This window comes from Hemiscyllium ocellatum, chromosome 16 (assembly GCF_020745735.1).
Source record: "Hemiscyllium ocellatum isolate sHemOce1 chromosome 16, sHemOce1.pat.X.cur, whole genome shotgun sequence".
Classification (NCBI taxonomy): Eukaryota; Metazoa; Chordata; class Chondrichthyes; order Orectolobiformes; family Hemiscylliidae; genus Hemiscyllium; species Hemiscyllium ocellatum.
Window position 1 is genome coordinate 25,486,608 of NC_083416.1, and position 14,912 is coordinate 25,501,519.

General features: G+C 45.6%; 1 protein-coding gene and 1 long non-coding RNA gene across 4 annotated transcripts in view; one reads left to right on the forward strand and one right to left on the reverse strand.

Annotated features, from left to right (window-relative positions):
* Positions 1-4,638, reverse strand: part of cpeb4b (cytoplasmic polyadenylation element binding protein 4b) — a 120,974-nt gene extending 116,336 nt beyond the window's left edge. For 2 of the 3 annotated variants that reach the window (XR_009645534.1, XM_060837084.1), the window contains exon 1: positions 3,037-4,533. Coding sequence is in view for 2 of the 3 variants with exons in the window: in XM_060837084.1 (XP_060693067.1) it covers positions 3,037-4,197 (1,161 nt within the window). In the remaining variant the exon portion in view is untranslated. Of the gene's footprint in view, positions 1-3,036; positions 4,534-4,575 lie in introns of those variants that run through there. The other variant, XM_060837083.1, reaches the window with a different exon arrangement.
* Positions 4,639-4,881: 243 nt separating this feature from the next.
* LOC132823355 (uncharacterized) overlaps positions 4,882-14,912 on the forward strand; it is a 37,873-nt gene continuing 27,842 nt past the window's right edge. The window contains exon 1 of the long non-coding RNA XR_009645535.1: positions 4,882-4,926. This is a non-coding gene — a long non-coding RNA (uncharacterized LOC132823355). The remainder of the gene's footprint in view (positions 4,927-14,912) is intronic.

Consider the following 14,912-nt stretch of genomic DNA (forward strand, 5'->3'; position numbering starts at 1 on the left):
AAGCATCACCCCTATGAAGTTGCATCATGGCCTGTGATATTTCCATCTCTAAAAGCTTTATTATGCAGTTGGACATCTCAATGGGCACTCAAGCCCAGATGTAACCACAGAAGAGGGTACTATGGTCTCTGTCACAGCCTGCTGCCTGGATCTCTTGATGGCCAATTTGCTCAGGCCCAGGAGCAGATCCATCAGAGGCTCTATCATCTGCCCGCACCCCCTCAGCGCTGTGTGCCTATAAGTTTATAGCAGGGTGATGATTGTAACTAAAAGCTTAAAAGTACTCTAAGAAACAAGGACTTCATCTGACAAAAGCAGATCTCAGAAGGCTTGCAATTTCAAATAAACCTGTTGGACTGTAACCTGGTGTCATGTGACTTGACTTCAAAATAATGCACTCTTAATAGTAGGGTGTTTCTGTATCGGAAGTGCAAATTTTCTTACTGCCTATGGCTTAGTTTGTTTTCAGAATTTTAAATTCTGAATTTTAAAATCTTAATTCTGCAGTGAGTCAGATGTACAGTATCGAAATGTTTTTAAAATGACCTTTTGTAGGTGGCATTGACTTTTTTCTATGTTATAGTATTTTGGAATTCCATTGCAGGAATTTATGACTGCTAATGGGATGTTTTGGAGGGCAATTCCATAAGGAGTTCATAAACTATGTTAGGTAGCATTCAAGTTTCCTGGTTTAGGTGTTTTGCCTCTGTTGACACATGATAAAATAGAAATTGCTACTTTCTGGTGGTGGGAGACCTGCAGTGGAGGAGAACCTTTCTTTTTCTATTCATCCCATGCAACAAAGATTAAATAGGTTTATGGCATGCAGTTTTTCTGGCTTGGAGGAAGCTGTTTCACATTTGTTAATGTTTTTACTTGTAGCCCGTTTGTTTTTTAACCTGACCATTTCGCCCCATTCACCTGACAAAAAAGCAGCGCTCTGAAGGCTTGCGATTTCAAATAAATCTGTTGGACTACAACCTGGTGTCATTCAACTTCTGACTTTGCCCATCCCAGTCCAACACCGGCACTTCCACATTATTTTGAAGTAACTTACCATGGACTATTAACTGCATAGACCAAGGAGTGCATTTTTTAAAAAAAACAGGCTGATGAAGTATTTGATGCGAGCATAAGAGGTACGGTTCGTAAGTTTGCAGATGACACCAAAATTGGAGGTGTAGTGGACAGCGAAGAGGGTTACCTCAGGTTACAACACAATCTTGACCAGATGGGCCATTGGGCCGAGAAGTGGCAGATGGAGTTTAATTCAGATAAATGCGAGGGTGCTGCATTTTGGGAAAGCAAATCTTAGCAGGACTTCTACACTTAATAGTAAGGCCCTAGGGAGTGTTGCTGAACAAAGAGACCTTGCAGTGCAGGTTCATAGCTCCTTGAAAGTGGAGTCACAGGTAGATAGTATAGTGAAGAAGGTGTTTGTTATGCTTTCTTTTATTGGTCAGAGTATTGAGTACAGGAGTCGGGAGATCATGTTGCGGCTGTACAGGACATTGGTTAGGCCACGGTTAGAATATTCTGTGCAATTCTGGTCTCCTCCCTAGCGGAAAGATGTTGTGAAACTTGAAAGGGTTCAGAAAAGATTTACAAGTATGTTGCCAGGGTTGGAGGATCTGAGCTATAGGGAGAGGCTGAACAAGCTGGGACTGTTTTCCCTGGAGCGTTGGAGGCTGAGGGGTGACCTTATAGAGGTTTACAAAATTATGAGGGCATGGATAGGATAAATAGACAAAGTCTTTCCTCTGCGGTCAGGGAGCCAGAACTAGACGGCATAGGTTTAAGAGTGAGAGGAGAAAGATATAAAAGAGACCTAAGAGGCAACGTTGTCTACACAGAGGGTAATACGGGTATGGAATGATCTGCCAGAGGAAGTGGTGAACGCTGGTACAATTGCAACATTTAAGTGGCATTTGGATGGGTATATGAATAGGAAGGGTTTGGAGGGATATGGGTTGGGTGCTGGCAGGTGGGACTAGATTGGGTTGGGATATCTGGTCGGCATGAATGGGTTGGACCGAAGGATATGTTTCCATGCTATACATATCTATGACTCTATAAAGTAGAATATAATCAATTTTGCTATACCAAATAGAAATTGCTACAGAGTATCCCATTTGCTTTAATACAACAGGTTTCAAAAATAAGACATAATACCACAACCCAGCAGCTGAATAAGTCATCAGTCCAATGAGGATTTGTTATGAATTATGTGATGTTGAAAAGCTCACAGAAGGACCCTCTTTGCTCTGGCCTGCATAATAAGTTAACTCATTCAGTCAATCATGCCTTAACACACATTAAGATTGGCCTACCTGAGACAAATAAATTCAGTCATCATTGGTGATGCAGCTCAAAAAACAAAATCTACATAACAAATTCACATGAAAATATAAAACCTGTTCAAATCTAATAAGGCTTAAAGTATGCATAAGTATAAATGTTAAACCTTTTGCCTATTGTTATGAAAAGCAAAGAGTTTATTTTTAAAATTTACCATAAGTTAAAATGCAAAGTATCTGTCTGGAATTAATAAGCTACGTGGGGCACTGAACCAACACTTTCCATACAGTTTAATATCTGCACCCCTTGTTAACAATTTTTTTAAAAAACTAAAATGGAACCAGTCTCCTAAATTTAAGGAAAAATAAGTTCTTATTGCAAAAGAATCGTACATTTTCAACAGCAAAAGGTCGCGATGAGAGATGCATTCAATACAAAAAAAATCAGGCTTATGTTTTGCCGCAGATGGAACGGAGATTCAGGAAGTGCAAAGGTAGGCAGGGAAGAATGCAAGAAATTCAGAGCATGGTTATTTGGCTTATAGATTCTGTAATTAAAATGAAAGACGACGTTCGGGATTCTTACTAAAGCTTTTTGACAAGTCCTTTGTATTTGAGATCTACACGCATTCGACACTGTCAACAAGTTGCCGCACTGTTGATAATATATTTTCGGCAACGATCATTAAATAAACTGCAACTGAACCACAATAGGCGTTAGGATTCAATAATTGCTTACCTGAAACGGTAAAATATTATCACTCCTCAACATATTATCTTCCATCCAAGACTTTGGTGGGAAAGCCGAGCTGGATCTCGAGTATTTGTGTGGTGGGATGTGGTTGCCGGGGAAAGACTTCTTCATGGGGGAGATGGAGCTGAGGCCTGCCATCCCACCAGTCATCCCTCGGCGGTGATCTCTCCCTTGGGTTCCACCCCAAACACCGATCCCACCACTGGAGCACCAGGACGACGAAGAGGATGATGTGGGCGACGAGCTTTGGTAGCTGTTCCACGGGGAGGGGGGTTTGCTGATGCTGTTGGCCAAGTGAGGCAATTGATTGAAAGCGTTTCTGTGCGGAAACGGAGCGGGATGCGGGCTGGCAGGAGACCTCCTGTGCTGCTGTTGCTGGGGCGGCTGCTGGTGAGGAGGTGGAGGCGGTGGCGGTGGTGGAGGCGGCGGAGGGTGGTGGTGTGGGTGGTGGGGGGCATGGTGATGCTGGGAGAGGGCCATCTGAGGCGAGAAGCTGCCCCCGAAGCCCGGGCTGACGTGGTGAGGGAAGTTTTGGAAGAGCAGAGCCCCGTTGGCGGAAGGAGCAGGGACTCCCTGGTGAAAGAAGTTGTCCTCGCCGACAGTAGGAGGAGTCATCGCTGCTGACCAGTTGCTGAAACCGGTCAAGGAGGAGGTGGAAGAGGAAGAAGAGGAAGAGGAGGAGGAAGAGGTGAGGGAGGGCGTCCCGGCCGTGCCCGCTCCTCCGAGCCCCGATGAGGAGGACGAGGAGGAAGATGAAGAAGGCGGCGGCGGCTCGTGATAGTCGAAAGCCGGCAGGATGGGCGACTCCATCCTCAGCTTCTCCTTGCTGCTGTTGCCGCCGCTCGGATTATCTTCCTCGGGTTGGGGAGAGTCGGGCAGAAGGACTAGATCAGGAGGAGCGGTTTGATCGAGTCGGGGAGAGTGCTGCTGCTGTGGGGATTTGGATTTCTGCGACAGCAGCAGCTCATCCTGCATGGTCTGGGGAGACAGGGCAGGGAAAAACCAAGGCGAGCCGGCGGCAGCGGAGACGCTCTGTTGTTGTGATTGGTGATGATGGTGGTGGTGGTGGTGATATCTGACTGGAAAAGCTACCTTGCTGTTGGTATTATTGGTCTGCACTAGTAAACCGAACCCGTAATCCCCCATCGAGCGTGAGTGACGGCCGCACGAATTCTCTCCCCCACCCTCCCTCCTTTTCTGTTTTCTTCCCTAAATAAAAAAACATACAATTACAAAAAGGGGAGGTAAATGTCAAGTCACCGCCGCTTCAGTACCACTTTTTCGCCTCAGAAAAATCCAATTAAAACCAGCAGCTTTTTTTCTCTCTCCCGTCCTCCTCGACCGGCTTCTCTTACATTGTCGGTTATTATATTATAATAAATATGTTCCTATATCGACCCCACCCAATCTACTTTTTTTTAAACGCTCATCCTACCCCCACACAAAAAACTACAGGAAAAAACTTTTGTTTTTTCAAAAATAAGAGATCCCCTCCCACCCCACCCCCAGTTGTCTCACAACCACCTCACTCTCGCCCGCCTGCACCGACAGACTGAGCGCAATGACAGAGTCGCGAGCTTCTTCCTGTTCGACTGTTTTCAGGCCCCTCCTCCTCCAACCATTCGCCCTTCGCAACCCGACCAGAACGCACCAGGTTTCTCTTCCGGTTCGGCAGTTTCAAGAAGCCCACGTCTGTCCTTTGCATATTAACGTTGCGTCACAAACGGGAAACCCGCACGTGGAGGCACGCGCGGATTTTAAATGCAAGGTTCCAACTGACCGGCTGGGTGCTAAGCGGATGGGAGTACAGTATTGCCTTCTAGCTGACAGGGTGTTTTTAAAAAAATACAGCGAGGGTTTTTGTTTGCTCATCAGGTTGGTTCCTGGTTTTCACTCTTTCTCTCTCTGTGTGTTTCTCTCGCTCTCTATGCACCGCAAAATATTGAGCCTTGACGTTGTGGTAAGTTAGAAGACGTTTGATGGTATATAAAGTGGAAGTTTAATCTTCCTCCATAACAGCCCAGGTGACTGAAGATGTTCAAACTTGCTCAGACTTGATTGTGCAAATCCACATTGAATAGTTGCACAAAGTAAATAGCACCTCTTTATTTGTTTTGTATATGGTCTTGTCTTTTCTGCAGCTATTGAGAAAGTGTTGTATATTTTATTTCAAAAATATGGTTTATTCATATAAAACGAGCGCATACTAAGTACAAATAAAGGTTGTAAATCAATTTTGCAGAGTTAAAAAAACGAAGAAAACATTGTGTAGTGGTTATAGCAAGTTCAATCCAGGTGTTGTGATTTGGAGATGCCGGTGTTGGACTGGGGTGTACAAAGTTTAAAAATCACACAACACCAGGTTATAGTCCCAACAGATTTAACAGGTTTAATGTTGGACTATAACCTAGTGTTGTGTGATTTTTAACTCAATCCAGGTGGGCATTGTAGAATGAGTTTTGTGAATTGGGGCTGTTCGCCTGGTGTACTCAGGAAGTCATGGCTGACATAGAAACCGGAATATCTGGATTAGTGGTGCTGGAAGAGCACAGCAGTTCAGGCAGCATCCGAGGAGCAGTAAAATCGATGTTTCAGGTAAAAGCCCTTCATCAGAAATAAAGGCACAGAGCCTGTAGGGTGGAGAGATAAGCTCAAGGAGGGTGGGGGTGGGGAGAAAGTAGCATAGAGTACAATAGGTGAGTGGGGAAAGGGGGAGAGAGGAGTGGATAGGTGGAAAAGAAGATAGGCAGGTAGGACAAGTCATGGGGACAGTGCTGAGCTGGAAGTTTGGAACTCGGGTGAGGTGGGGGAAGGGGAAATGAGGAAACTGTTGAAGTCCGCATTGATGCCCTGGGGTTGAAGTGTTCCAAGGCAGAAGATGAGACATTCTTCCTCCAGGTGTCTGGTGGTGAGGGAGTGGCGGTGAAGGAGGCCCAGGACCTCCATGTCCTCGGCAGAGTGGGAGGGGGCATTGAAATGTTGGGCCACGGGGTGGTGTGGTTGATTGGTGCGGGTGTCCTGGAGATGTTCCCTAAAGCGCTCTGCTAGGAGGCATCCAGTCTCCCTAATGTAGAGGAGACCGCACGATGTCAAATGTTCTGTTCACTCTAGACCTGGCTCTGAAGAAATTGGATCAGTGTCAAATGCCATGCACATACAAACAAAGGATACTGGTCTCTTATGGAGTTGTTTGGTGACAAGACAAAAAAAAGTGCTCCTGAAGAAACTTGCTTGTAACAGTCATCTTTGAGTTGGGGCTGAAAATGTGTTGCTGGAAAAGCGCAGCAGATCAGGCAGCATCCAAAGAGCAGGAGAATCGACGTTTCGGGCATGAGCCCTTGAGTTGGGGTAAACATTTCTGACATGCTGTTGTTTGGGAAGTTTAACTTGTTTGATCCTGCTGTCAAAGACTGGGCCCATTTTGTGCAAAAAATGCATTATTCTTTCTGGCCAAATTACATTAGGGTAGATGAAAAGCAACAGTCTATTCTTCCTGTAGCTTGTGGACCCACTGCTTTCTTGGGTTTTAGGAGTCTAACATTTCCTGAGGCACCAAATACCTTTTCAGGGGTTGAAGGATTTAGTTAAGAAATGTTAAACACCAAGTCTCTAATTCTGAGATACTACTCATTTTACTTGACAGTTCAAGAACCAGGGGAATTCATGTGGAGTTTGTGTTGTGATTTTGGTTTAACCGTTAATGAGATGCTGAGAGATCACTTGGTATGTAGGATTAATGATGACACATTCCTGCCAGAATGATGTTATGACCTTTTGTCAGAAAGAAAAAAGAAATATATGTAAGGTCTAGAAGGATAGGAACTTATGAAGCCTTTGAAGTATAAAAGGAAAGTAGGAAAGAACCTAATCAAGGAATTAGCAGGGCTAAAAGGGGTCATTAAAAATCTTTGGCAATGAAGATTAGAGAATTCCAAGGCTTTTTATATATTTAAAAAAACAAGAGGCTTGATCCATTCAAGGACAAAGGGAGCCAGAAGAGATAGGTGAGGTCTTAAACAAATACTTTCTGTCAAGGTAGAAGTGGAAGGTTGTTTTTCAGACTGGAGGCCTGTGACCAGTGTAATGCCACCAGGATTGGTGCTGGGCCCTCTACTATTTGTCATTTATATAAATGATTTGGATGTGAGCATAAGAGGTACAGTTTGTAAGTTTGCAGATGACACCAAAATTGGAGGTGTAGTGGACAGCAAAGAGGGTTACCTCCGATTACAACAGGATCCTGACCAGATGGGCCAATGGGCTGAGAAGTGGCAGATGGAGTTTAATTCCGATAAATGCGAGGGTGCTGCATTTTGGGAAAGCAAACCTTAGCAGGACTTAATGGTAAGGTTCTACGGAGTGTTGCTGAACAAAAAGAGACCTTGGAGTGCAAGTTCATAGCTCCTTGAAAGTGGAGTCGCAGGTAGATAGGATAGTGAAGAAGGCGTTTGGTATGCTTTCCTTTTATTGGTCAGAGTATTGAGTACAGGAGTTGGGAGATCATGTTGCGGCTGTACAGGACATTGGTTAGGCCACTGTTGAAATATTGCATGCAATTCTGGTCTCCTTCCTATCAGAAAGATGTTGTGAAACTTGAAAGGGTTCAGAAAAGATTTACAAGGATGTTGCCAGGGTTGGAGGATCTGAGCTACAGGGAGAGGCTGAACAGGTTGATGCTGTTTTCCCCTGGAGCATCGGAGGCTGAGGGGTGACCTTTTATAGAGGTTTACAAAATCATGATGGGCATGGATAGGATAAATAGCCAGTCTTTTCCCTGGGGTTGGGGAGTCAAGAACTAGAGGGCATAAGTTTAGGGTGAGAGGGGAAAGATATAAAAGAGACCTAAGGGGCAACTTTTTCACGTAGAGGGTGGTACATGTATGGAATGAGCTGCCAGTGGATGTGGTGGAGGCTGGTACAATTGCAACATTTTAAGAAGCATTTGGATGGGTATATGAATGGAAAGATTTGGAAGGATATGGGCCGGGTGCTAGCAGGTGGGAATATTTTGGGTTGGGATATCTGGTCAGCATGGATAGGTTGGACCGAAAGGTCTGTTTCCATGCTGTACATCTGACTGTAATATTCACCAAAGAGAAGTCCAACTCTTAAGCTTGCATAAGACCTCAGCGAGACTGTGAACCTATACCAGAGAACCTTTACAGGTTAAGGGTACAATTTCAATTCCAGTCTCGTATGAGAAGCAGTTGGTTCAGTTACTACTGATTGCAATAAAACGCTCAGGCTCCCAGTCTGATATGGCGAAACTGGTTGAGAAAGATTCACCTTGATTGGCTCAGTGTTTTTCAATTAGAAAATGGCTGGATGAATAAAGTTCTAATTAAATACCCAGACGTTTTTCAGGAAGGTCGAGGGACTATCAAAGGAGTCATGGCCACCTTGCATGTCAACTAGGAAGCAATTTCACAATTCTGCAAAGTCCATGCAGTGCCATTTGCCTTGCGTTCAAAAGTAGAGGCAGAAATCAGGAGGCTGGAAAGTGAAGAAATCAAAACCAGTACAGTCTGCAGAATGACAGCACCTGTCCTACCGATTGTAGAGCTGGATAGGTCAGTTTGCCTTTGTGGGAATTTTAAACAAATGGTAAACTGTCTTTTGCATCTGGATAAATATATCCAGTCCCTTGCATAGAGTACTTATACACAAAACTGGTAGGGGCTGCTGTCCTTCACAAAGCTGGACATCAGCCATGCATACTTAAAATTGTGGTTAGATGAGGATTCCCAGAAAGATGTTACAATTAATACCCATAGGGTTTGTCTCAGAATGAGACCACTATTTGGAGTATCATCAGCCTGTGCTCTTTTTCAAGATGATGTAGAACCTTTTGCAAGATTTACCACAGGTTGCCATTTATTTAGGTGTTGTGCTAGTAACGGGGAAGACCAATAAAGAGCACTTGGAGAATGTGGATGTAGTGCTTAGGCATTTCTCCAAGGCAGTCTTACACCTTAGCAGGGAACAATGTATATTCCCGACACCCCAAGTGACCTACTTGGGCTGCAGAGTGAAAGAAAGACCAGGTTGCAGCTCTCAATCTGTATCAGATCTTCGGTCTTTCCTTGGTTTAGTGAATTATTATGGAAAGTTCACATGTAACTTGGCCTCCATCCTGGCACCCTTCAATTTACTGTTGAAAAAGGGTCAGCCTTGGAAATGATCTTGTAGCCAGGATGTGTCCGTTAAGGAAGTGAAGAAGCAGCTATCTTTGTCTGAAGTGATGGCACACTATGTTCCCAAGCAAGATCTGGTGCTGACTTGCAAAGCCTCACTGTACAGTATCTGGATGGTATTGGCTTACAATGGCCTAGTGGAGAGGAACTCCCTATAGTGTACACTTCCCAGACTTTAGCTGATGCAGATGTCAATACATCCATCCACATAGAGAAGGACGATTTGGTAGTCCTCTTTGATGTGCGAAAGTTCCATAATAGCTTTATGGATGTAAGTTTGTAAAAGTAACAAACCACAAATCCCTGATAGTCCTACTCTGTGGATAAGGCCATGCTGCCAACATTGAATTCAGCAGTGGGCTCTTATTCTGATTGCAGACAATTACAAGTTGGCACATTGTCCAGGATGCTTTGAGCTGCCTCTGGCCGATAGATATACCACCAGTGGTGCTGCCACTGAAAGAATCTGTTCTGATTTTAAATTTTCTGGACATCTTTCCAGTCACAGCTGACAATATCAAACTAGATGTGTAAAGATCCAATCCTAGCAACACTAAAACAGCTGGTGATGATGAGGGAATACAAAGGAGCCATCCCAATCAGAATTGTAACCTTTCTGGATCTATAGAGGAGAGCATTTTATTATGTTGAGCAAAAGTGATTGTCCCAAGCAAAGGTCACTGTCAGATACTCCATCAGGGTCATAGAGGGCTGTCCGAAATGAAGATGGTTTTTAACCTAGAAATCCTCTTGTCAACAATGACTGCAGATGCTGGAAACCAGATTCTGGATCAGTGGTGCTGGAAGAGCACAGCTGTTCAGGCAGCATCCAAAGTGCAGCGAAATCGACGTTTTGGGCAAAAGCCCTTCATCAGGAATACAGGCAGTGACCTGAAGCATGGAGAGATAAGCTAGAGGAGGGTGGGGGTGGGGGTGGGGAGAAAGTAGCATAGAGTACAATGGGTGCAGGGCAGAGGAAATGACCTGGGAGTTGCAGTGGGAGAGGGACTCCCTGAGATTCTTGTAGAGAGGGGAGGTGGTGACCAGGATTGGATGCAGACATCGCTGCATTGGTGTAGCAGTGCTAATAAGGACAAAAACTATCGCCAGCAACTCCATCACATTCATGGGAATAGCCAGGTAAACCCAATGTTCTTGGTCATTTTGGACACCCAGTCAAAATGGTTGGATGTGCATAGAGTTCATTTGTCAACACGGATGCTGATTAGAAAAACTGTAAGCATCTTTTATATAATGCGGGCTCCGGGAAGTGTTGGTCACAAACAGTGGGCCATCATTTACCAGCAGGGAATTTAAGTATTTCCTAAACTCGAATGGTATTTGGCATTTAAGGAGAGTTACACACATCTGTCGTCCAATGGTCGGTGGAAAGAACAGTTCAAAGTTTGAAAGCAAGCAATTTTGGAAATGGCTTGTCACTTCCGGTTGTAAGTTTGCTAGCTGAGCTGGTAGATTTGTTCTTGGATGTTTCGTCGCAACATTAGGTAACATCAGTGAGCTTCTGAAGTACTGGTGTTCTGACCCGCTTCCTATTTATGGATCTTGGTTTGTTGTGGTGGGTAATATCACTTCTGGTTCTTTTTCTGACAGATTTGGACCCCATTTACCAACCTATTTGTTTATTAATGGAGTTCCAGGAATTCCCATGCATATGTGTGTTTGGCCTGTCCCAGGATGGATGTATTGCCCTAGTCAAACTGGTATCCCTCTTCGTCTGTGCGTACAAATACTAGTGATAGTTGGTTATGTCTTTTGGTGGTTAGTTAGTGCTCATGTATCCTGGTGGCTAGTTTCCAGCCTAATGTAATGTTTGGTGCAGTCTTTGCAATGTATTTTGTACATGATGATGTTCATTCTGCTGGTTGTTGGTACAGGGTCCTTTTGAATTCATCAGGAGTTGTTTCAGTTATGATGGTAGGTTTGTAGGCTACCATGATGCCAAGGGTCTGGAGTAGTCTGGTCATCTGAGATGTCTTTTTGGTGTATGGCAGGGTGGCTAGAGTCTTTGAGAGTGTTTGTCGTCTTGTTTAGGTCTGTTGTGAAGGAGTCTGCGGACTGTGCTTATTGGGTACCCATTGTTCCTGAATACGTTGTATAGGTGTTTTTCATCTGCTCATAGTTCCTGGGTGCTGCAGTGTGTTGTGGCTTGTTTAAATAATGTCCTAATGCAGCTCAGTTTGTGGGTGTTGGCATGATTGCTCTTGTAGTTGAGTATCTGGTCAGTGTGTGAAGGCAGGCTTAAAGAGACAGCTTACAGCTTCATTTGATACCAAAATGTTACAGTTGCTATTTCATTATCAGACCACCTCTCTCACAATTGTAGGGATAGCTCCAGCAGAGTTGCTAATGGGAGAAGACTCTGTACCAGGTTAATCTAATCTTCTTGGACTTGCAAGAAGATGGTGAAATGGCACCAGGAACATCAATGCCAGGCACAAGACTTCTCTAAGTGAGAGAGTTTACTTCAGGGGATAAAGTTTGCTGAAACCACTGGCATGGCCCTGTATGAGTAAGAGGCATGGTTGACCTGAGATCCCATGATATACAAAGTTTGGGTAGGTGAACAAGCTTGTGGACCACATGAAAACTGCAAACCGAGCAAAATATACCTAGCCACTTGGATCAGCAGCAAGGCTGTTGAAATCTGTGGGTTCTCCTCCTCTGTCTAGCGTTAGAAAGACTTCTGAGGTGGACAAGGTGGATGTCGCAGCCTCAACACCTTTTTTTTTTACTGTTTTGAAGAAGCGGATGAATTTCTTCAGAGATGCTCTGGGTTCAAGATGCTGTGGGCTACGTTCTGGTATGCACTACCTGTATCTGAAGCTAAGCCAGAGGAACTGGATCTGGTGTGAAAACTCTTTGGGAGAGGCTACAAGAAAAAAAGGCTTACATCCCCAGACTTGGAGGGGGAGGAATGCAGTGATTGTAACTTGGTCAGCCAGATAGATCTTAGAGAACATGGGTTCCCTGATTTAAGCTGGAAAGGGGGTGGGAGCAGAGAGATTGGGAAGAAGATTGCACCAACCCCCACCTTTTTCCTCCACTACATCGATGACTGACTGACTGTATCGGCGCTACCTAGTGCTCCCACGAGGAGTTGAACAGTTCATCCATCCACTTTACTAACACCTTCCACCCCAACCTCAAATTTACCTGGACCGTCTCAGACTCCTCCCTCCCCTTCCTCCACCCCTCCATTTCTATCTCTGGCGACCGACTCAACACGGACATTCACTATAAACCAACCAACTCCCACAGCTACCAAGATTACACCTCCTCCCACCCTACCCCCTGTAAAAACACCATTCCATATTCCAAATTCCTTCGCCTCTGCCGCATCTGCTCCTAGGAGGACCAATTCCAATACCGAACAACCCAGATGGTCTCCTTCTTCAAAGACTGCAATTTCCCCTCGGGCGTGGTTAACAATGCCCTCCACCGCATCTCCTCCAATTCCTGCTCCTCTGCCCTTGAACCTCGCCCCTCCAATCGCCACCAGGACAGAACCCCACTGGTCCTCACCTACCACCCCACCAACCTCCATATACATCGTATCATCCTTCGCCATTTCCGCCACCTCCAAACAGACCCCACCACCAAGGATATATTTCCCTCCCCTCCCCTCTCAGCATTCTGGAAAAACCACTCCCTCTGCCACTCCCTTGTCAGGTCCACACCCCCCACCAACCCAACCTCCACTCCAGGCACCTTCCCCTGCAACCGCAAGAAATGCAAAACTTGTGCCCATACCTCCCCCCTCACTTTCCTCCATTGTCCCAAGGGCTCCTTCCATATCCGTCTCAAATTCACCCTGCACTTCCACACACACCATTTACTGCATCCACTGCACCTGATGTGGCCTCCTCTATATTGGGGAGACAGGCTGTCTACTTGCAGAACGTTTCAGAGAACGCCTCTGGGACACCCGCACCAACCAACCCAACTGTCCTGTGGCTGAACACATTAACTCCGCCAAGGACATGCGGGTCCTTGGCCGCCTCCATCGCCAAACCATGGCATCATGACACCTAGAGGAAGAGTGCCTCCTCTTCCGCCTAGGAACCCTCCAACCGCAAGGGATGAATGCAGATTTCTCCAGCTTCCTCATTTTCCCTCTTTCTTCCCCTTTTTCCCCCCCCCCCCCCCCCCCCACTTATCTCAGTCCCAACCCTCTGGCTCAGCACCGCCTTCTTGACCTGCGTCATCTTCCTGACCTCTCTGCCCCCACCCCCTCTCCAGCCTATCACCCTCACCTTCACCTCCTTCCACCTATCGCATTCCTAAGCCCCTCCCCCAAGTCCCTCCTCCATACCTTTTTATCTTGGCCTGCTTGGCACACCCTGCCCTAAACGTCAATTCTCCTGCTCCTTGGATGCTGCCTGACCTGCTGTGTTTTTCAACAACACGTTTTTCAGCTCTAGTCCCTAGTGGGCTAACTTGATGCAATAGTTAAGATTTTCCTGCCCACTAATTTTGTATGCTTGTAAGAAAATATGTTATCCTAAGATACAAGTAATCCACAATAGAAGAGCAAGAGGCTAGAAGAACACAGCAAGCCAGGCAGCAGGAGGAAGTGGCGAAGTGTAACCCTCCTTCGGGACGAGGGATGGGTGTAAGGGGAGCTGCAGATATGTGGGGTGGCTGGAGCAGGGTGGTGAAGAGTGGATAAGTGAAGACAGGTAGAGTGTATGAACTGGTTGGTCAGTGGGAGGAATGAATCCAGTCGATGGAAGGGAGGGGGAGGGGCTGGGAAGGAAGTCAGGGAAAGAAGGTTATTTGAAATTGGAGAACTCCACGTTGAGTCCAGGCAGAAGAGAAGGTGGTGTTCCTCCAATTTGTGGTTTGGTTTGTTGTGGCAGTGGAGGGAGGCCAAGGATACATAGAAACTGAGTAGAAAGGGGAATTAAAATGGGCGGTGACTGAGGTCCGGTTGGCCCCTGTGGGCCCAGCTGAGATGCTCAGCGAACCATTCCCTAAGTTTATATTTTGGGCAGACCAATGTAGTAAAGACCAAATCAGGAGCACCTGATGCAGTAAACTACATTGGAAGAGAGGCAGGTGAACCTCTATCTCCGGGGAGGGCTGTTTTGGGACTGTGGATGGAGGTGAGGGGGTTGGTGTACCAACAGGTTTTGCATCTTTTCCATTTGCAGGGGAAGGTACCTGGGGGTTCAGGGGGCTTGGCTGAACAAACCAATAATCCCACAGACTACACAGCTGAGTTTGCACTAAATAACATTGTGGCGTATTGTACCATTCAACACAACGTTGTTTGGAATATTATATGGCACAATGAGACCATTCTGCCAATGGAATATGTCCAGCTGTTTCAATGCTTGCCCTAATTCCAGGTTCTTGTCCAATATGCCTGCAACTTTTACTCTTTTTAAAACATCTATTCCATTCTGACTTGTACGCCCTGCTGTTTTCTAAAAGTTGGATTTTCTAGTGGAAGGATTCACAGGTTGTTTAATAATCTGGTAGGCCCTTTCTGTCTTTGCAACAGCCATTAAAGTTGTTAGTCTCGTATTAGCATGGTATTATGGGCTACCACATAGTTGGGAGTGGGGGCAGGGGAGCACTGTTGGGCACACACACTGGATGCAAGTGTTCTGCTGGAGACCAACCCAGGTTTACAGATGTCGT